At 41.1% G+C, this 21,821-nt stretch overlaps 1 protein-coding gene across 1 annotated transcript in view; it reads left to right on the forward strand.

Moving 5' to 3' along the window:
- The window catches only part of ABCA12 (ATP binding cassette subfamily A member 12), a 158,325-nt gene that overhangs the window by 124,964 nt on the left and 11,540 nt on the right, over positions 1 to 21,821 (forward strand). The window contains exons 30-32 of the mRNA XM_075319698.1: positions 779 to 882; positions 10,546 to 10,638; positions 14,731 to 14,836. Of these exons, the coding sequence (XP_075175813.1) occupies positions 779 to 882; positions 10,546 to 10,638; positions 14,731 to 14,836 (303 nt within the window). The remainder of the gene's footprint in view (positions 1 to 778; positions 883 to 10,545; positions 10,639 to 14,730; positions 14,837 to 21,821) is intronic.

Here is a 21,821-nt window from a genome sequence, read left to right on the forward strand (position 1 = left end):
AATACAATCTCTGTATCTTCTTATATTATTCGTCCATAAAAAATTTCTACTGATATGAATGGAAATTGTACTTGTGTAGCCATAAGTTCTCATGTCAGAACCTGATGATAATACAGAGATGAGCTGGTCTTCAAAGACACTACTGACAGAAATAGCCTCTATCAGATGTAGCATATCTTATCTAGACAGTACCTACAATATTCAAAGAGGCTGTCTCATGGCAGACATTTATATCCAAAGGATCTACCATAAATGTTATTTAATAGATGTGGGTACAACTCCTCGGACCTGCATTTATGACCAGAACCGGGGTCCCTGGTCACACATTCCAAATAATGCTGAGGCTGTGCCAACAGGAGCTCTGAAAATCCTTGGATTCCTGGGATTGGTGGTGGTCCCAGCGGTTTGACTCCTAGCAATGGGAACTTATTCCAAATCCCATAGATAAGGAATAAGTTTTAAACTTGAAAATTCCCCTTTAAGCATCTGAGGTGTCATAAGGAATAATGTACCTGGGCTACCATTTATTAATGATATTTAAAGTAACCACGTAATTCCATCACTAACATAAATCTATATTTTCAATGAACTCCTCAGTTACGGTTTCTTATATTTTACAGTAGAGGACATAACCTATTATGTTATAAAGCTACATAGCCCAGGCCTCAGTTTCAATATCATCTACTTTTTCAAATGTTTGCTGAAAAACACAATATTTCTGCCATATACCAAACAGAATTACGATATTTGCTTACCCAATATTTTTCATCGATTCCAGGATGAACCAAGTTCAGGAATGGACCCAAAAACAAAAAGACATCTATGGAAAATCATCTCTGAAGAAGTTCGGGAAAAATGTGCAGTGATACTGACATCTCACAGGTAAGAAACCAAACAACATGAAATAAACAGGTCCGTAAGAACATATCAACGATTGACCTGGCCTACTTAGTCCGTTCTTTTCCACTATTGTAAAAGAAACAAATGGACATATCTATACTTATCTCCAGTACATGTAAATTTGGCTCAAAGATGGTACCACAAAGATCAAAGATGGTACCTGCTTTTCACAGAACAAATGAAAGGAAATACCTAATAATTCCTTCTCGGATTAAAGGAGCTGAAGAGTAGCCGTCTTCTCTGTATTTATTTGGGTACCACATGCTGTATATATAGACCTCCAGCCAGTCTTAACAATATGTCAAGATTTTCCAGTTTTTACCAGCGTTTACAGGGAATCTTATTAATAATAATAATAATAATAATAAATAATAATAATAAAAAATAATAATCTTGAGTTTTGAGCCATGTTAAAATTCTTCAAACCATTTTAAAAGAATTTTGTGAATTAACAATTAGTAGAAACTGTCTATATCATTTTTAGGATTCTTACCTCACATAGGTGGCACTAATGTTCCTGTTTTCTTCCCCTCAGAGGAGGCTATTTGCATATTTAAATTGCCAGAGAAACATTGCATGACCAGTAGGACAAACTTGTCAAGATGTCACTGTGGGATAGTGAGAGACAAGGGGCTCTTATCCTGTGCCTCACACTAGTGGACCATAGACTATCCCTGTCCTCCGGATTACCCCTGATGGTGGAGATGCCGGAGTCATGTGCCTTATTATTCTTCTGAGTAAAGCTAATCTATTCCCCGCTCCCCCCAAGGAAGTAAGGCGCAGGCGTGTGATGGAAACACAGGAATTCCGTCACACTGCACACTCTCAGGAATTAACAATAAGACACTAAAGGGAAAAGCAAGTGAAGTAAGGTAGTATAAAAGGACAACAAGGGTAAAAACCATAACCACACACAACAATAATATATCAACCACCAGTAAGCCTGGATAAATCCACCTCTCCAGGCCAGTATAGTCAAGCTATAGCTGGCACTAATGCAACTGTCCAGTCAGCATATATATGAAGAGAGAGAATATGCCTGGCTCTCCCATAGCATGAGGCTAAAGGAGAATAACAAGCAGTCCAGCAGAGATTAACTCTTGCTAGCCTGCCTATGAACTACAAGTCTCTGAGTTGATGCCCGAGTCACCCTGCACTGATCACAGACATCAGAGAGATTAGAAGGCAGAGTGCAAGAATCGGAGGTTTCCCTATCCCCTGATGCCGCCATTGCATTCGGCGATGCTTGCAAAAACCTCCTTATGACAAAACTTTACCCCTTAGACATTGTATCAGAGGCGTCTCACCCATCCAAATGAGTCATCTTGCTTTGCACTGATGAGTAGCAAACAGCCGAATACATGTGTCTGCAAGTGGAGTTTCTAGATTGCCTTGTTACATCAAGTCATATGGCAAGGTTCTTTTAAGGGAATCTGTCACAAAGTTTTTTCTGTATCAGAGAACAGCATTATATAGGCGCAGAAACCCCAATTCCTATGATGTGTCACTTACTAGGCTTCTTCAGTTTGATAAAATCAGTTTTCTCTACTGCAATTGTACCAGTTCTTTGAATACTAAGCTCTGTATATCCCACCAACAACACTGATTGGCAGCTTTTTGTGTACACTGTTCATAGGCAGAACCTGCCGAACAGTGGCAGGGGCGAGATTATTTGAGCTTGTGACTATGGAGGACTATACTGCAGAAGGTTTACTATCCCTCTAGTGGCAAGCCTCTGCTGATTATTGTTATTTAATATTATAGAGCCATAATTCCATGGAGCTTTACATATGAAAAGGGGTATACATAATAGGTACAAGTACAAAGCACAGACATGAACAATACAAGGCACAGACATGAACAGGAGGAGAGAGGACCCTGCCCGCGAGGGCTCACAGTCTACATGGAAGGGGTGAGGATACAGTAGGTGAGGGTGGTGATGGTCATGTGGCGCTGAAGTGGACTGAGTGTTACTGCAGGTTGTAGGCTTGTCGGAAGAGATGGGTCTTCAGGTTCCTTTTGCAGCTGCAGACAGTTCCAGAATATGGGGGATGAACGAGAGAAATCTTGTATGCGATTGTGTGAGGAGATAAGGCGGCAGTAGAGAAGGAGATCTTGTGAGGATTGAAGGTTACGTGCGGGTAAGTATCGGTGGACTAGGTCACAGGTGTAGGGAGGAGACAGGTTGTGGATGGCTTTGTATGTCATGGTTAAAGTTTTGAACTGGAGTTGTTGGGCAATGGGAAGCCAGTGAAGTGATTGGCAGAGAGGAGAGGTCGGGGAATAGGGGGTGGATAATTCGATTAGTCAAACAGAATAGTTTAGAATAGATTGTAGGGGTGCGAGTGTGTCCGAAGGCCACAGAGAAGGGGGTTGCAGTAGTCCAGACGGGAGATAATGCTGATAATTGAGTGATTTTATCAAAATCACAGCAAGCAGCCCAGTGACACATTGCTGGAATCAGGGTCTTTGTCTCTACATCTCAAATTAGGTGGTAAAAATTTGGGTGAGAGAGTTCCTTTAAAGGGCCAATATTGGCTTTTAGGATTGGTGGTGCTTTTAACCGGTGTCACTAGAGTTCCTGTTCTTTTCCTTTCTGTAGAGACTACTTTTATAGTAGAATTAATCTGTTAATTAATTGACTTTTATAACCTTTCATAAGAAAAGCCTTTAGTTCTCCTCACTCCTGTTGATGGACATGACTGTATTTATGAACGTGTGTTTGTTTTGTGATTGGGTAAGCCAACCTTTTCACAGAATACAGGCTGTTATAGCCACACTTTACCATGCCGAACTCTGATCAATGTTGTAAAATAGCAACCCTCAAAATATGGCCGATGTATATGTGACACCCTGGGCAAGCCAGGGGTCACAGGTCATCACACCACCACACCCTACATCCCAGTTAGGAACACCAAAGCTACCAAAATCCTTGTTGCCTTCCTCCGGGGGCTGATGTTCACACCAGGGGGTGGGCCAGGCGGTTGGCTCCGCCCACCGAGGAGTACACAGCCCTGGAGGCGGGAAGAACCAGGCAGATAGAGAAAGGAGGAGGAAGTGGAAAGTACAGAGATTAGCTCAGGGGGAGCTTGAGTAAACAGCTAAGTGAAAGTGAAGTAGTAGTGGAGCAAGGAAGAAAAGGAACAAAAGTGTATGTAGAAAGGCCTGAAGTGAGTCCAGCTAAGTGCAGGACAGGTCAGCAAGGTCAGCAACAGTGGTGATCGTCTGGAGGGGGACTGCTCGGAGGTTGCTGGAAGGACCGCGGTCGAGTAGTGGCTCGGTGGTCTGGAGCAGTATACGAAGGACAGTCAGCACCAGGGCAGGGGCCTCTGGGACCCCGGCAAGGCTAGGAGTCGCCATAATTTGCCGAATCCGTCAGTGAAGGGGACGTCGATCCCCCAACAACCAAGTCCCGATTGAAGACAACCATCCAACCATTAGTGAGGAACACCGCCACCGCCAGGGCACCAGCTCCTCAGGACCAGCGTCTGCGGGCAAAGTAGGGCTCCTCCGGCCCATATCCAAGCCGGGGAGCGGGTTACCGGTGGGAACCCATCGCTACCAACTTAGAAACATCAGGTGCAGGTCAGAGGGACATCACCGTTACCTGCTGGGAGAGCAAGTGCAGCCGTCCGTGGGAACCGTCTTTCCAGCCATGTGGTTTACCGTAAAACTGTGTCAATGTCTCAGGCTGAGTGAGTACCACAGTGCCGCAAGGCACAGCGCTGCCCCCGCGTCCCTGCGCCCACCAGGCCCTGCACCTTCCACACCATTACTGGGCCCCGGGATCACCAACCCCTACCCACGGAGGGGCAACACAACACCTGGCTGCTCCGCATCACCACTCCCGGGATCCCCATATTGAGCAGCGGTGGTGCTACAAATCACCACAACCGTGGGTGGCGTCAAGGACAATCTCCCCAACAAAATCCCCTTTTCACTCACGGGCGAGGAGTGCCGCTCGGGAACCCCCGGGATCCGGCCCACCGCTCGAGCCACCACTGAGCAGCAGCAGCCGGACCCGAGCAGAGGGGTGAGCGCGGTGCCGGCACCCTCCTCCCCGCCCGCGACATATATAATAACAGGACTCCAATGATGCATGTCAGTTGTGTCATTTTACCCATAAATTATAGATACTCCTATTTGAATCGGTCAGTTCAAATAGGATATCCAGCAGTCACTTTCCGGTCATAGATAAAATCCCAAAATGTATTCAAAGATTAAAAATTCCATCCACTTCTAAAGTCCATGTTAAGATCCAATGAACACTTTGTCTCCCTTTTCCCTATTTGAATCAGGTGGGGGGTTTAGAACGTGTTCTAATGCTTTTTGTATTACATGTGTATATATATGTATATATGAATATATATATATATATGTATATATATTATACACTTTTTGTATTGCATATTATGTACTTTGACATTTGTATATACTTTTTACTTTTTTTACTAAATTGTAAATTTAGAGTTTTAATCTACAAGCATGAACACTAAATCCTAAATGCATCCTTATCAAATCCATCTGCCACGAATGCATCCATATCAAATAGAGAGTATCTGATTACTAGCTGTGCAAGCATTATACACACAACACACAGTGAATGGGATATTTTTAAAGCAAGCGACAACGCTATTTATGAAGATGTACAATTGATACAGTACAATGGTACATCAGTGGTTTTGTTTCGGATCTTAACATTATTAGATATTGCGAGAACTGTGGATGCAGGGAAATGAAATAACACCATTTAAAAAAAAAAAAAAATGAAAAAAAAAGTATATTTCTTTGTTAATCTTTTCTATACGATTTTGATTCAGCTGCTTCTCGCTTCTTCTTATCTCTTGATTTCCATTTTATCACCTAATAAGCCTCTCCAGAATCTGAAATTAAAGATCTGGGATTGCATAGCCGATGTCTTCTGAGAGGATATGGAAGAGTATGTACAAGTGATAATAAATCAGATGGACCCAGCGCACCGGCTCTGTTTGATTTAGTGCTGTGATTCCATCACATAATGACTGCACATGTCTTAGTTTTCGCAGTATTTTGTGCACCATATAAAATCCCTCTTGCTCTTTACTATAATATGACATATTGAGGTGCACATGTCAAGCTTAAGAAATTGAAAAGTGAAGCAGAAAGGCATTGCTAGGCTGTGTCAATAAATTAAGATGTTTGCTCCAATTTGCTTTTTATTCTTTGTATGGGGAAAAGGTTGGAGAGCAGCGGTTCCGAGATAGAAGGTGAAGACGATATCAGGAGGAAGAATAGGGAATGGAGTGCAGTGTAATAGCCTGCCATCACATGGGGCAACAGGCAGGGTAATTGGTTTTAAAAATGTAAAAGAAGATGATGATATGTGAAATGGTCGTACAGGAATAAGAGAGGGGTTAAGGAAGTGTTTAATAGAGGTAATGTACGCGCAAAAAAAGGAATAAATCGGCAAACGCAATAATTTTCCAGGAAAAAAAAATATTATTCCTTATTTTAATAAAATCGTGCAGTCATAAAGGCCGAGTAGAAGCTACTGGTAAAAGTAAAATTAAAAACCGTGTAGGAGAAGGAACTATGACAGCGCACTGTCATCTCCAGTATGTATAGTAATATCGGATGATTTCTTGTAAGTTCCATTTGAAGTTTCACTCCCGGGTGATTTTCAATTTTTCATTTTTTGCTCCCCTTCTTCCGAGAGCCGTGACTTTTTTATTTTTCCATCAGTCTTGCCCTATGAGGGCTTATTTTTTTGCGGGATGAGTTGTACTTTTGAATGAAACCATTCGTTTTACCATATAGAGTACTGGAAAACGGGAAATAAATTCCAAGTGCAGTGAAATTGCAAAAATAGTGCAATTTCACAATTGTTTTTCTGGTATTTTATTCACCATGTCCACTACATGGTAAAGCTGATGTGTCCGTATGATGCCTCAGGTCGGTACAAATTCGTAGATACCGAATATGTATACTTTTACATTTATCTAAGGGTTAAAAAAAATTGAATTTGTCCAAAAAGAAAGTGTAGCGCTTTTGGCGCCATTTTCCAAGACCCGTTGCGTTCTCATTTTCCAGGATCTGGGGCTCAGTGACAGCTTATTTTTTGCATCTTGAGTTAGTGTTTTTAATTACTTGATTTTTGTACAGATGCTATGTTTTGATTGCCTGTTATTGCATTTTATAAAAATTTTGCAGCAACCAAAAAGCATAATTTTGGCATTTGGATTTTTTCACCACGCCGAGTACCAATCAGATTAATTGATTTTATATTTTGATAGATCGGGCATTTCTGAGTGCAGCGATACCAAATATGTGTATATTTTTGTTTTCTTAACTGTTTTATTTGCAATGGGTCAAATGGGAGCTAATTTGAACTTTTAGTTTTTTTTATTTTTTCATATTTTTAAAAACTTTTTTTTAACAATTTTTATTTACTTTACTACTTCCCCTAGGGGACTTTATAGATTCAAAGTCTGATCACTTGTTCTTTTAATTTGATCAGAGCTGCACAGCAGTAATCAGCAGAAATGCAGCGTTCCTGTGAGTGCCAGCAATCTGTCGGCTCTCACAGGAAATACATCATGATAGCAACAGGAGTCATCACATGACTCATTGCTACCATGGCAACCATCGGCTCCCCAATCCCCACCGCAGACATTTTGACAGCGTGATCTAAGTGGCAAGCAGGAGCAGGTATATCACGAATCCATCCGCGCCTATTAACCCCACATATCTGCTGTTCAAATCAGCATACATGTGCACAGATCACCACCAACTCACCGCAGCAGTCAGCGGTGATTACCGCGACACGACTAATGACATACTAGTATGTCATCGGTCGTGAAGGGGTTAAAGGGGTTATCCCACAAAGTACATTTTAATCAATAGATCTTGAAATAATAATAAGTTCTACAATACTATGTATTTTGAGAAATGTCCCTGCTAAGTTGTTTGCTGTGTCTGATCATACAGTGCTGCTGTAGCTCATGGTCAGCATATACCACATCTCCTGGCCAAGGGAGATAGCATAAGTCACTTATGATAACAAAGTATACAGACAAAATAGCAGGGGCTCGCAGGTGCTGCTTTCTTAAGTAACATATCTCCCTTTCTGTTTTATCACAGGAAACAATGTTTTTGCTGTGTCACCAGCCCTTTGAGCTCATCATAAATAAAGTCAGTCATGTAGGCACCTCAGTAGCCTCTAAGCTTATGTGTGACTGATTTGATTTATGAGTTCACAGGACTGGTGACACAGCAAAAACATGCACTCCTGTGATAAAACAGGCAGGGAGATATGTTAGATAAAAAAGCAGCAGCAAGTCCCTGCTGTTTCATCTGTATACTCACTTATCATAAATGACTTTTTCTCCCCCCCCCTTGCCAGGAGCAGTGGTATGTGACGATCATTCATTGGAGTTGCTCTGCATGGCCAGGAACAGCAAATAACAGTACATAGAAGGGGCACACTTATAAAATTATCTCAGTGTAGGAACAATTTTTTAACATATTCAATTTTGGAACTTATTATTCCAATATCTTTTTAATTAAAATGTACTTTGTTCAAGGCACAATCTCTTTAATAAAATGAATCTCCACTTCTATAATATATTCAGATGTACCGAGCAAAAGAGATGAGCGGATCCATGTAAGTTCGGTTTGGCGAGTTTAGCCAAACTTTAGATGAATAAAAAATATAAACAACGAAAACACACAGTATAAGGCCAAAAAATATCAATTTTTATTGAGGAGTTTATAATCACATAAAAACACATCAAAAACAAGGTGCCAAACAGATATGGGGGAGGACAGAGGAAAAATGTAAAAATATTTGGGATAGAATGGGTCCAATAAATACATCCGAAATTTATAAATACATATAAAGGTGCATAGTGCCAATAAAATATCCTGGATAAATCTACAGAGCTATTCTATCCCAAATAAAGTCCAAGACAATAAAGTGCAAAGTGAAGGCTCTAGCAGCAAGGAACCAGCATAAAGAGCTCAAATACCAGCTATATACAAAATTCAAGTGAAGTACGAGTAAGTTATGTCAACCATAGAAAGGTATTGGGTTGTACAAGAAATACAGAGAAAAGCTGGAGACCACTGAGTAGAGCAAGCAGCAAGCTATAGATCTTAGCGCAGTGAAGGTAGGAGTAAAAGAGCTTATAAGTAGCATATATTTACCTCTGTCACACACCCACGCTTCCAACGTACGTTTCGTAGAACTTCTTCAGGGAGCGTTGGAAGAGTGGGTGTGTGACAAAGGTAAATATATGCTACTTATAAGCTCTTTTACTCCTACCTTCACTGCGCTAAGATCTATAACTTGCTGCTTGCTCTACTCAGTGATCTCCAGCTTTTCTCTGTATTTCTTGTACAACCCAATACCTTTCTATGGTTGACATAACTTACTCGTACTTCACTTGAATTTTGTATATACGGTAGCTGGTATTTGAGCTCTTTATGCTGGTTCCTTGCTGCTAGAGCCTTCACTTTGCACTTTATTGTCTTGGACTTTATTTGGGATAGAATAGCTCTGTAGATTTATCCAGTATATTTTATTGGCACTATGCACCTTTATATGTATTTATAGATTTCGGATGTATTTATTGGACCCATTCTATCCCAAATATTTATACATTTTTCCTCTGTCCTCCCCCATATCTGTTTGGCACCTTGTTTTTGATGTGTTTTTATGTGATTATAAACTCCTCAATAAAAATTGATATTATTTGGCCTTATACTGTGTGTTTTCGTTGTTTATATATTTATGGTTTTGGCCCATACTTATCTATGTAAAAAGGTATCTTGTGTTTATCAAACTTTAGATGAAGTTCGGTTTGAGACCCAAACTTAACCTGAGCCCCAATGGAAGTCACTAATTGGACCGTGCGGATCTCCACCCACATGCAGCCGGCCATAAACACATCACTTCAGGTGGTGGGTGGGCGAGGTTATTCCAATTTTTCTTTTGTTTGGTGCACACTACATCCGTTCATGCTGCTGTTACCCCCAGTGTGAGCCGTTCAACCACTGCAAGCGGCTTGCACCGGCCTGAAGACCAAGTGTACCCGAGCACAGCGTTACTCGCATGAGTGGTTTTCATGCATAAAGCACCTGACTCCCAACCAGAACTCTGTTTTTTTGTAAATTCAGTGTTTGGTACGAGCACCGAACCTCGGGTTCACTCATCTCTGCCAAGCATCATTGGCCAATTCATAACTTTGTACATTGGTGACTGCAATAAGCAAATAGCAAAGAGCAGTGGCCATTTGGAGGATAATAAGAGAAAAGAGAGAACTGACAGACAAACTAGAGAGGTCATGCAATACAGAGGAACAGTGTCTGCTCGACACCAGGATTTATCTCAGCCCACTATAAAGATCTATATTACGTAATTATATGGCACAGAATATTGAGCATACCAAAGATTAAAAAACACAAAATTGTGTTCAAGGGTGGACAGTTCCCGAAAAACCTCCATGTACATACACACATGTTCAAACTCTATATTCAAATATCTTTCCTATGTATTTAATAACTTATTTGTCAACTATTCACATACTAAAAAATATGTGATGGTAAAAAAAAAATCCTATCTTAATAATTGTATACACCGATTTCCTTTCTATTCTGTATTCCCAGCATGGAAGAGTGTGAGGCGCTGTGCACCAGATTGGCCATCATGGTGAGGGGGACGTTTCAATGCATTGGCTCTCTGCAGCACATAAAGAGCAGGTCAGTGTCTTTCATGCTTATTTTCTATTTTTTGTGCATACTTAGAATAGGCTTAAGTGGCAGTTAAAAATGTAGCAATGCTGTCATTTTATATATATATATATATATATATATATATATATATATATATATATATTATACATATATAAACCTAATATTTATTACCGCTCCAAGTCTACTTCATTACACTAATGAGGATTCGGGGACACAATCATTATATTCACTCTTAATGCAACAACAGAGAAAAAGTATACTCCAGCACTGCTTAGTCTTTCGGGAATATGTCATTTATAGTATAAAATAGCATTGGAAGTGCACTAGATTCTCAATAAGACAGTGTACATAAATATCTAAAACAAGGGGTCAATAGGGCACTCACCACCATCGCTATAAAAACCTCTTCTTTATTACATCTTCATTAATACAATAATCTATAGCGCTTGCAGGGGAGGAAGCAAGTAGTAGAAGGCTGTGGTTGTTTCGCATAACATACCCTTCTTCAGGCCTCTAGGAAGCTCTAAAAGGTCAGTGGATCAGTATGTAATGCGAAACAGCCTTATCCACATAGCTCCCCCCTGCAAGAGCTATCACATATTGCTTTAATGCTAAAATTTTTATAGCGATGGTGAATACCCTGTCAACATCTTGTTTTGGATATCAAATACTCTCTTTTTGGCCATTAGATTTTGATCTGTTGATTGACAGAACAGATTTTTATCATCTGCTAACTTTAATCAATATGGGCTATGCATATTTAAATTTAACCTTTTGAAATCATTGGCCTTTATATAAAATATTGCATGTGATTTTAGGCGTACAGCACCATTTTGAACCATGCCAAGACCAAATGGGTGCGCTATACCATAAAAACAAAAAATGATTATTTTTCTTCATGACCCCCAAACAAATATACAGTGCAACCTTAGTTTACGAGTAACTTGGTGTGCGAGTATTTCGCTATACGAGCAAAGCTTGCTGTAAATTTGTCACTCAGTTTACAAGCAATGCTTTGCTGTACGAGCAAATACTCACCGCACACACTTCCGGTTCTGTACTTTCACCGCGCTCTGACCCGCTTTTGCAGTCCGCAAAAACACACAAATATTATTCTCACCTTACCCTTCGGTAACCATCGCGACGATACAGGAGCTTCCGCTGTCAGCGCTTCTGAAAGGCAGCGCGATGACCAATCAGAGGCAAGTGGCTCATGCCTTTGACGTCAGCGCGCTGGCCAATCAGAGGCAAGTGGCTCCTGCGTATGACGTCTGCTGCTGAAGTGCTGACAGCAGAAGCTCCTGCATCGGTCGCGATGGTTACCGGATACACATACCTGCAGACTACAAGAACCAGGAGGCCGCCGAGGGAACATAAGGGTAAGGTGAGCATAATATGTGTGTGTTTGTGCGTGTGTGGATTGGCACAATAGGGAACCAGGATGAGACATTGCACAAGTTATGGAACAAATCGTCTGAGTTTCAATTATTTCCTATGGTAAATCTTGCTTTGCTAGACAAGTAACTTGGTTAACAAGCACAGTCCCAGAACGGATTATTCTCGTAAACCAAGGTTCCACTGTATAAATTTAATTCTCTGACGACTGAAATACTTGTATCCATTGTGAGCAAGTTCTAGGGCTATTGCTAACTTTTCAAAGCCATGTACATATGCTGCTCACTTATACTAGTGAGACGTCTTCAGAATCCATGTTAAGTATGCGTGCTAAGCGCAATTCACTGAACTAGAATTTATATTTCATCACGAAGTGCAGAATGTTACAGCATTTCACTTACAAGGATATCCAGTAAATTCATCATCCTTTTACTATTGATCCTTTCACACTAAATTATACATCTGTGAGGGACTGAAGTTCAAAACCTATCAAAACATTTTATTTTTTTTGTCATTAGATGATCAGCAAGGTTCATATTGGGATTTCAGGAAAATTTTATTCATTACTTCTTTAGACTGGAATAATACTTGCCGTTTTTGGTGCAGTACTTTTTTTTATATCCAAATGCAGGAGTAGCTAAAAAAATAGGAAAGGGGACTATAGTAATCTATTCTTCACATATGTTTAGTGTATACACCATTAAACCTCTCGACGTACAAGCAGAAGGCATCCATAGAGTTCTTTAGAGGTTAAAAACATTATCCTTTCCTTTGGCTTCGGTCTGTTTGGTAATCATCAATACATGGCCATATAATGGTATGAAGTAGACCAGTAGACTAAGCTATTCCATATCACGGTCCAGTAAAAAAAACCTGTGGGTTAGAAATGGGTGATGAGGGGAGGTTGGTGTCCACACCAGCAGCCGTGAGAGTGGTAAAGGAGTGTAAAGCGCTGCGGAATATGTTGGCGCTATAGAAATAAAACTTTATTATTATTATAAAACTTTATTATTATAAAGGAGGAAATCGGCTGCTCCTGCCGGGGACTCTGAGGCACCTTCACCACCAGTGTATGTGGGTGTTCACATTTTAGTTGATGTCCACCTGTACCAAGACGGGGAGGAGACTGTATACCAACATGTCACAATATACCCTCTTTTAGAGGTATACATTGGGAGTCCTCCCGACATATATCTTCAACAGAAGCCCCCAAATATTAGAGGAAAAAGGATCTAACTTTGCTTTTGGTATGTGTTCCTGTCTTGGAGCAATGAGCGCTGTTGGTCAAACCTTTTAAATAGAGTTGTCCATCATATTTGCTTTAATAGGAGCTTTCCAGAATCAGAATATTGATCACTTATAATTATAATCAGCTAGCAGTATAAAGCCCCCGTCACACATAGCGATATCGCTAGCGAGATCGCTGCTGAGTCACAGGTTTTGTGACGAATCAGCGACCTCACCAGCGATGTCGCTGTGTTTGACACGTAGCAGCGAGCGGGCCCCTGCTGTGAAATCGCTGATCGTTATAAAATGATCAGGACCTATTTTTGCTCGTTGGTCTGCCGCTGTGCAGCATGTATCTCCCTGTTTAGCTGCGGGAGACCAACTAGCACCGACTCTGTGTAAGCAGCGTACGCTGGTAACGAGGGTAAATATCGGGTAACTAAGCAAAGCGCTTTGCTTAGTAACCCGATGTGTACCCTAGCTACGTATACAGGGAGCCAGCGCTGGCAGCCTGTAAGCGGTGTACGCTGGTAACCAGGGTAAATATCGAGTAACCAAGCAAAGCGCTTTGCTTAGTTACCTGATATTTACCCTGGTTACCAAGCGCAGAATCGTTATACAAGTCGCTGGTGGCTAGTCGCTGGTGAGATCTGCCTGATTGACAGCTCACCAGCGACCATGTAGCGACGGGACCCTTAGATCCTTGGAGGTCTGACACTCACCACTCCTGCTGATAAGCTGTTTAAAGGCGTTGTGGGGCTCGTGGCTGCTACAGCCTCTGCTGCTCAGTTTACATGCATGCCATCTACATAGTAACAGCTTTATTAGGGACTGAAATGTTGTCTCGTTGAAGGGTAAAATAAAGATACGCCATTACAGAGATATACCCCAAATCACTACTTATCGTCTATCTGTAGGCAGCTTTGTCTTGAATGGAGTAGAAGTATGTGTGCTCCATACTACGGTAGTAATAGTTGAGCACTGAATTTGGCTTTTTCCAGCACACACATATACAATGATTAATGCGAAGTCTATCAAACATACACGCCTCCAGTTCATTTAAGATGGGGCTCCATTCCTGGGGTTCTACAACCCGAATCTCGGGATCACTGGGGATCCCAGAAATCAGACCACCAGCTATCCTATGAACAAGGAATAACTTGTGAATTTAGGAACAATCCTTTCATTTTCTGATTCCAGAAAACCTCTTTGAATCTAATAAATACACTGGTCATAAACAACAAATTAAAGGTTTCTAGATAGTGGTGAATACATTAAAATAAATGTATTCACGCTTAATGCAGAAAAGGTTTAAACTGCAACTAATAATTTCCATCCAGGAGGCAATCACAATGTGATATTTTTAAGTGCCGTACTGTCAGGTTATGTGAGCTCCTGAAATTTTAGTTGTGTGTTCCTGTGAATAGTGAACTCTTCAGTATTGTAAAATAAGATGATCCTCTGTTTTATTTTCAGGTTTGGAAGTGGGTTCACGGTGAAGATGCATTTGAAGGACCTCTCTGTCAGCATTGAAACAATTACAAGCTTTATGCACTCACAATTTCCCAACACATATTTAAAGGTACAATTTAAGCAAAAGTAAAGACCTCCCATATCCAGACCACATCTCCTTTAACAAAATTTAAGTTTCAGCATATACTATATGTAATGTCTATATTCATTGAGAAAACTTTCTTTGTTAAGTAATGCAATTTTATTGTCAACTGTCTGCAAAAAAAAGTAGACTTTATCTAGGACACCCTGTCAGGATTTTAAAGATGGCAACTGCCATAAATCTGTGCATCCCATCCTAGATTTTAGAGGACATGCAGTAGGATGGGCTTCAAGAAGAACATCTGCTTCAGACATACGACATGTCTGATCAGCATCCAGTTAGGCATCGTGAATGCATATTTCTCTGTTCAGTCAACCTGACAGGACACTGAGCAGAGTGAACAAAAGGATTGGATAAACACCTTTCTTTAATTGACTGGGAATGAACATCCATCTCAGTCAGCCTGACAGTTTTAGTGCAGTGCAGGGAGTACGACTTCACCCAGCCTGTCCTACTGCGTGTCTTCTAGAAATCTAAGATGGCTTGCACACTGATAGAGATGGCAGTTGCCATCTTTAAAATCTAGACAGCGTGCACTAGATAAAGCCAACATTTTTGCTAAATAAAGGTAGTTAGAAAAATGTTAAATATTTAAAAGTATTTTATTTATTTTATCACAGTCCTCAGAGAAGCCCTTTAATTAGTAATTAGACTCCTAAGACTTTTATTTGGTGTACTCATTTTTGCAACATGGTCTTTAATTAACTTGTTAGGAAAATTACATTTTTTGGGTGTGCAAAAAAAACAACAAATTTTGATGCAGTCAATGGACTACATTTGTGGAAGTATTTTGTAGCATGGTATCCCATAGAAAATGTCAATTCTGAAATGAAATGAAACATTTTCTAACAAATCTATTAGCATGTAATCATTTATGCTGAGCACTGTATGTTTTCTGTGAAACACCGAAGCATTTTAGAGATAAATATACCTAGCTGCAATTGTGCACACATGCTCCGATTCATGCTGCCCATAGTTTGGACAGCATGAATCAACTGTCAGGTTCGCTATATACAAAATGTTATGATCATTTTGGCCTCCAATCTGTCATGCACAACCATAATGTCACTGATGACAATGTACAGTGATAATGCACACAGTGATGTTACAATGCAAAAATAATATACACTAATATCACTGTTCAGCAGTAATATATCCAATGACGTCCCAGTGCAAAAATAATGCACAGTATATGCAATAAATAGAAAGTGATGGCACAGTATAAAATTAATTCATAAAATGATGTTGCAGTAGAAAATTAATACACATAAGTTGTACAGCATAAAATTATGTAAAGAAGTGATGCCCAAGTCCAGGAATAATGTCAGTACTTTGGTTTTTCAGTGATCTTTATACATTTTAGCAGGCTTACCTACCATAATCAAATTCTTATCTTACCTAAGTACAGGCAGACCTATTGTTTGACCCTACATAGTTCTTCATGTAGTATAATAAGCCCCACATTGCCTTCCATGTACTATATTGGTCCCCACATAGTCTTCAATATGGTATAATAGGCTCTATATCACTTTTCATTTAGTATAATGCCCCCACATTGCCTTCCATGTGGTATAATGCCCCCACATTGCCTTCCATGTGGTATAATGCCCCCACATTGCCTTCCATATAGTATAATGGACCCTACTTTACCTTCCATATAGTATAATATACTCCACATATTATAAAGTTCCTCACAGAGTCATCAATATAGTATAATGTGCTCCATATATTTATTCATATAGTATAATGTGCTCCATATAGTATAATTGGCCCCACGTTGTCCTCCATATAGTATTATGTGCCCCACATTGACTTCTAAGTAGTATAATGGGGCCGTTCGTGTACTCATTGATTTAAAATAAATAAACAAATAAAAAATTCACCTGTCCTCGTTCCCGGTTGCTCCTTGTATTTTGCAGCTCTTCACTGCTCCACACTGCGGGCGCGATAAAGTGATGTCATCGTTAGCGCTACGCTGAGCTGTCAGAGCTCAGATAAGTGAGATAATGATGGAGTAGGGAGCTGAGTGCTCCCTCTTTCTTCATTGATTTCAACTTTATAGGCATACATAATTCTGTTACAGTTGAACGTGCGATGCTGGCTGTGGGGTCCCAGTACCTATAGTGGACAGGTGGTCTGCCGCAATTGGCAGAGCACCACTGGTGTCACTAAAGTGCAGATTTAGCTTGCATCTGGAGGATGGGCATTAGAAGAGCAACTCTGCATGGTCACTGACAAAGTACACACTCTTAAGCCTGCTTTACACGTTGCAATTTCGCATACGATATCGTATGCGATTTGCAACGCCCCCATCGTATGTGTGGCACGTTCAATTTGTTGAATGTGCCGCACAAACGATTAACCCCGTCACACGTACTTACCCGTCCATACGACCTCGATGTGGGCGGCGAACGTCCACTTCCTGGAATGGGAGGGACGTTCGGCGTCACATCGATGTCACGCGGAAGCCGGCCAATAGAAGCGGAGGGGCGGAGATGAGCGGGACGTAAACATCCCACCCACCTCCTTCCTTCCGCATAGCCGGCGGGAGCCGCGGGAGGCAGGTAAGATGTGTTCAATGTTCCCGGGGTGTCACACAGTGCGATGTGTGCTGCCTCGGGAACATTGAACAACCCGACGTGCAACTCGTCAGGATTCAACAACGTGCGTGCGATGAACGGTTTAACGTTCAATCGCAATCTCACGTACCTGTCACACACTACAATGTACCTTACGATGCCGGATGTGCGTCACTTACGACGTGACCCCACCGACACATCGTAAGATATATTGTAGCGTGTAAAACGGGCTTAAAGCCAGCTTACTATTGACTATATCTGGGCACACACATGAGGCCAGATTCATCAAAACCTTTATGCCAGTATTCTAGTGTTAAAAATCTAGCAACATTTTGGCACAACACAAAGATGCACTAAAATTTTGTGACTTGTGTTCTCATAGCATTTTTACCAAGTTGTGAAAAAGTGGGTGGAGATTGAGCAGGACGGAGTCATGGAAATCCTTGCTCATCAAATTCATGGCTAGCGGTGCCATTCTTTACGCCACAAATCTTACTCCTCAACTGGAGAAGGATTTGTGGTGAGGTTCACACGGAAGCGCGCGCCACTTACCGGACAGTCCAATGACTCTTAATGGATCTGGAGCATCTGACTCCAGCACACCTCCTCATCAAAACCGGTGTGAACAACGCTGTTTATGATGAAATGGGGCCATAGTGTTTCATAGCTGTTCTTAGTCATTATTGCTGATTATCCAATTACTGCAAGTGCATTTCAATAAATTAGAATATCATCAAAAAGTTAATTTAGTTCAGTAATTCAATATAAAAAGGGAAATGCATATATCATATAGAGTCATTACACACAGAGGGATCTATTTCAAGTGTTTATTTCTGTTAATGTTGATGATTATGGCTTTAAAAAAAACATAAAAAGGTAAAAAAAAACCCTAAAAGTTCAAATCATTCCCCTTTTTTTCCATAGAAAATGAAACAATTATAAAAATACATATATTTGGTATCGCCGAGTTCAGAAATCCCCAATCTATGAAAATATAAAATGAATAAATCTTATCGGTACATGGGGTGGCAAGAAGAAAAAATCCAAATTACGGATTTTTTTATCGCCGCAACATTGCATTAATATGCAATAACAGGTGATCAAAACAGCGTATCTACACAAAAATGGTATAATTAAAAACACCAACTCAAAACACAAAAAATAACCTGTCACTGAGCCTCAGATCCTGAAAAATGAGAACGCTATGGGGTCTCGGAAAAAAAGCGCAATTCTTTTTTTTTAGACAAACTTCTGAATTTGTTTTCACCACTTAGATACAAGTAAAACTATACATGTTTGGTATCTACGAACTCGTACCGACCTGGGGAATCATATTGCTAGGTTAGTTGTACCAAATATTGAACATGGTGAATAAGAGAAAAAAAACAAAACATTGTGGAATTTCATTTTTTTTCATAGTTTCTCCCCACTTGGATTTTTTTCCCCATTCTCCAATACAATATGGGGCAGAAGGAATGGTGTCATTCAAAAGTACAACTCGTCCTGCAAAAAATAAGCCCTCATACGGCTATGTTGATGGAAAATTAAAAAAATTATGGCTCTTGGGAGAAGGGGAGGGAAAAACTAAAATGAAAAACGGAAAATCGCCTGGGGGTGAAGGGGTTAATATACTTCCCACTTAATGCAGCTTGCATTAAGTGCTTGTAAAGTATAAAAAAAAACTGTAAGCTGACACAAGAGCAATCCTTAATTCTGACCCCAGATTGTTGATATGTACCTTTAACTGTTTAGTTACGAGTTACGACCTTTCTTGCTCTCATCTGACAGCGGATCACGGGAGTTATAGCTCCATAATAGCCAGATGCGGCAATGATGTTGGACTGTTGAGTGCTTTTCCCTCAGCTAGTTCTCTTAATGATGCTCTCCGAGCACTTGCTGCCAAAACAAATATCCTACTTTGCTTTCGCCTCGAGCTGTGTCTGTGCAGCAAAAGAGCAAAGTGAAAAAACCTCTGCTGTGATACGTCTTAATAATTTTGCTTCGGCTTTCTAGTATCAAATAAAACAAAGCCGATCATTTAATTAATCGCCCCTGATGGGGTTTTTTGTGTTTATATACCTATTACCATTCAGGAGAATTCTTATATAATGGACCCCATACAGTTAAATTATTCTTTATAGAAATAAAGAAGAATAGTAGAAAACAATTATTCTTTTGAAACTTTATTCTTTAGAATAATTGCAGTTTTTTATTTTATTGGCGCGTCGGTCTCCATCTTCAATAGTTAAAACAAGTAAAAAAAAACAACAACATTTCAATGTACTGAATGTAAAAATTGCAAAGTATAGGGTTGGTGATTTCTGGCAATGCAAATGGTTTATTCGGAATAAAAGATTATTGTTTGCTTTAAGCACACAGATTCTCTGCTCTGTAAATAACATGTTTGTGTAGAGGATGTTCTATTATGTGTAAAGCAGTGGACTGTGAGCACAGAATATATGTGAGTTGGAGCTGAAACACAGAGAGGAATTACATCTATCTGGAATGGCCCCTCCAGCTGCAACTAATACACTTTTTTCTCAATATGAAATGTTTTAAACAAGAAAAAAGCCCATTTCTTATCCACACAAAACACAGCAGATTTGCAGGAATAATTTTAAGGGATTTCTGACTTCAGGAGTTTTGAAAAAGTATAGGGTTCAGCACATCTTCTCAGTCTAAAGGCTGCTTTACACGCAGAGACATCGCTAGCGATGTCGCTGGTGAAAGCACACGCCCCCGTTGGTTGTGCGTCATGGGCAAATCGCTGCCGTGTCGCACAACATCGCTAACACCCATAACACATACTTACGGCCTAGCGACGTCGCTGTGGGCGGCAAACCGCCTCCTTTCTAAGGGGGCGGTTCGTGCGGAGTCACAGTGGCGTCACTAAGCGGCCTCCCAATAGAAGTGGGGGGGGCAGAGATGAGCAGCCGTAACATCCCGCCCACCTCCTTCCTTCCTCATTGCCGGCGGCCGCAGGTACGAGGTTGTTCCTCGTTCCTGCGGTGTAACACATAGCGATGTGTGCTGTCGCAGGAACAACAAACAACCTGCATCCTGCAACAGCAACGATATTTGGGATTTGAACGACGTGTCAACGATCACCGATTAGGTAAGTAATTTTGATCGTTAACGGTTGTTCGTACATTTCACACGCAATGACGTCGCTAACGAGGCCAGATGTGCGTCACGAATTCCGTGACCCCAACGACATCTCATTAGCAATGTTGTTGCGTGTATAGCACCCTTTAGAGATTCCTTAGTCCAGATCTTTGCTGGTTCAAAAAAAGCCGAGCGACGACCCCAGAGATCTCAGGGAACTCCGGGTAACAATCTGACTTTTTCATGGCTGGATATCAAAATTGGGGGGAGAGCGCATGCCACTTTTTAAATTATTTATTTTAAATAAATAATTTAAAAAAAACGCTTGTGTTTTTTTTATTTTGATACACAGCCAAGATAAGCGGACGGCTGGGGGCTGAAGCCTGTAGCCGTATGTGTTATGATTAGAGATGAGCGAACCGGTCGTGGTTCGGCTCCAGTTCGGTTCGTCGAACGGAGGTCCCGTTCGAGTTCGGTTCGTCGAACGTTCGACGAACCAAACTAGAACCTATAGGATATAATGGGAGGCAATCACAAACACATAAAAATGCATGATAAATGTACACAAACAGTTAATAAACATTGCCATAACACTTACCGGTCCCCGCGATCCCTCCTGCACTCTGTCTCCTGCCGCTATTCCATCCGATGATCGCTGAATCCTCCCGGTGACCAGCACTGCCAGCAGTGATGCAGGACCTATCGTGACGTCAAAATAGCCATGTGACCAGTGACGTGGCTATTATCTCATTGGCTACAGACTAGTCACATGACTATGACGCGTTATGTAGGACCTGCGAGTGCATCTCTCCGGTACACGGTGCACATTTGTGTATCACCGTGTACCGGCGACATGCTCTAGCACACGGTCGACTCCCCGTTCCGTTAGGGACCGGCTGACACAGCCAGTCATTAACGGAGATCACCGTTGCCATAGCAACGCAGTTAGCGGTGACGTCACCGCTAACCGCGGCTCCGGGAGCACCGTTGCTATGGTAAAGCGTCTGTCAGCGTTACCGCTGACAGCCAGCAGCACTGATCACTCATGGAGTGAAGGCTGCACGCTGCTTGCCGTGCAGGCTTCACGGAGTGAAGGCTGCACGGGGAGCAGCAGAGTCTTCCCCCATGCAGCAGTGATGGAGCAGAGCTGCATTTGTTGAACGAGAAAGACAGAAGACCATGGATCGTGGAGGGCTGACAGGGGGTAATAAAGATGGAGTCTCTAATGTGTCTGTGTATTTATTTCTATTAAAGTATTTTTTCTCTGT

This window comes from Anomaloglossus baeobatrachus, chromosome 7, assembly GCF_048569485.1.
Source record: "Anomaloglossus baeobatrachus isolate aAnoBae1 chromosome 7, aAnoBae1.hap1, whole genome shotgun sequence".
NCBI classification, from domain to species: domain Eukaryota; kingdom Metazoa; phylum Chordata; class Amphibia; order Anura; family Aromobatidae; genus Anomaloglossus; species Anomaloglossus baeobatrachus.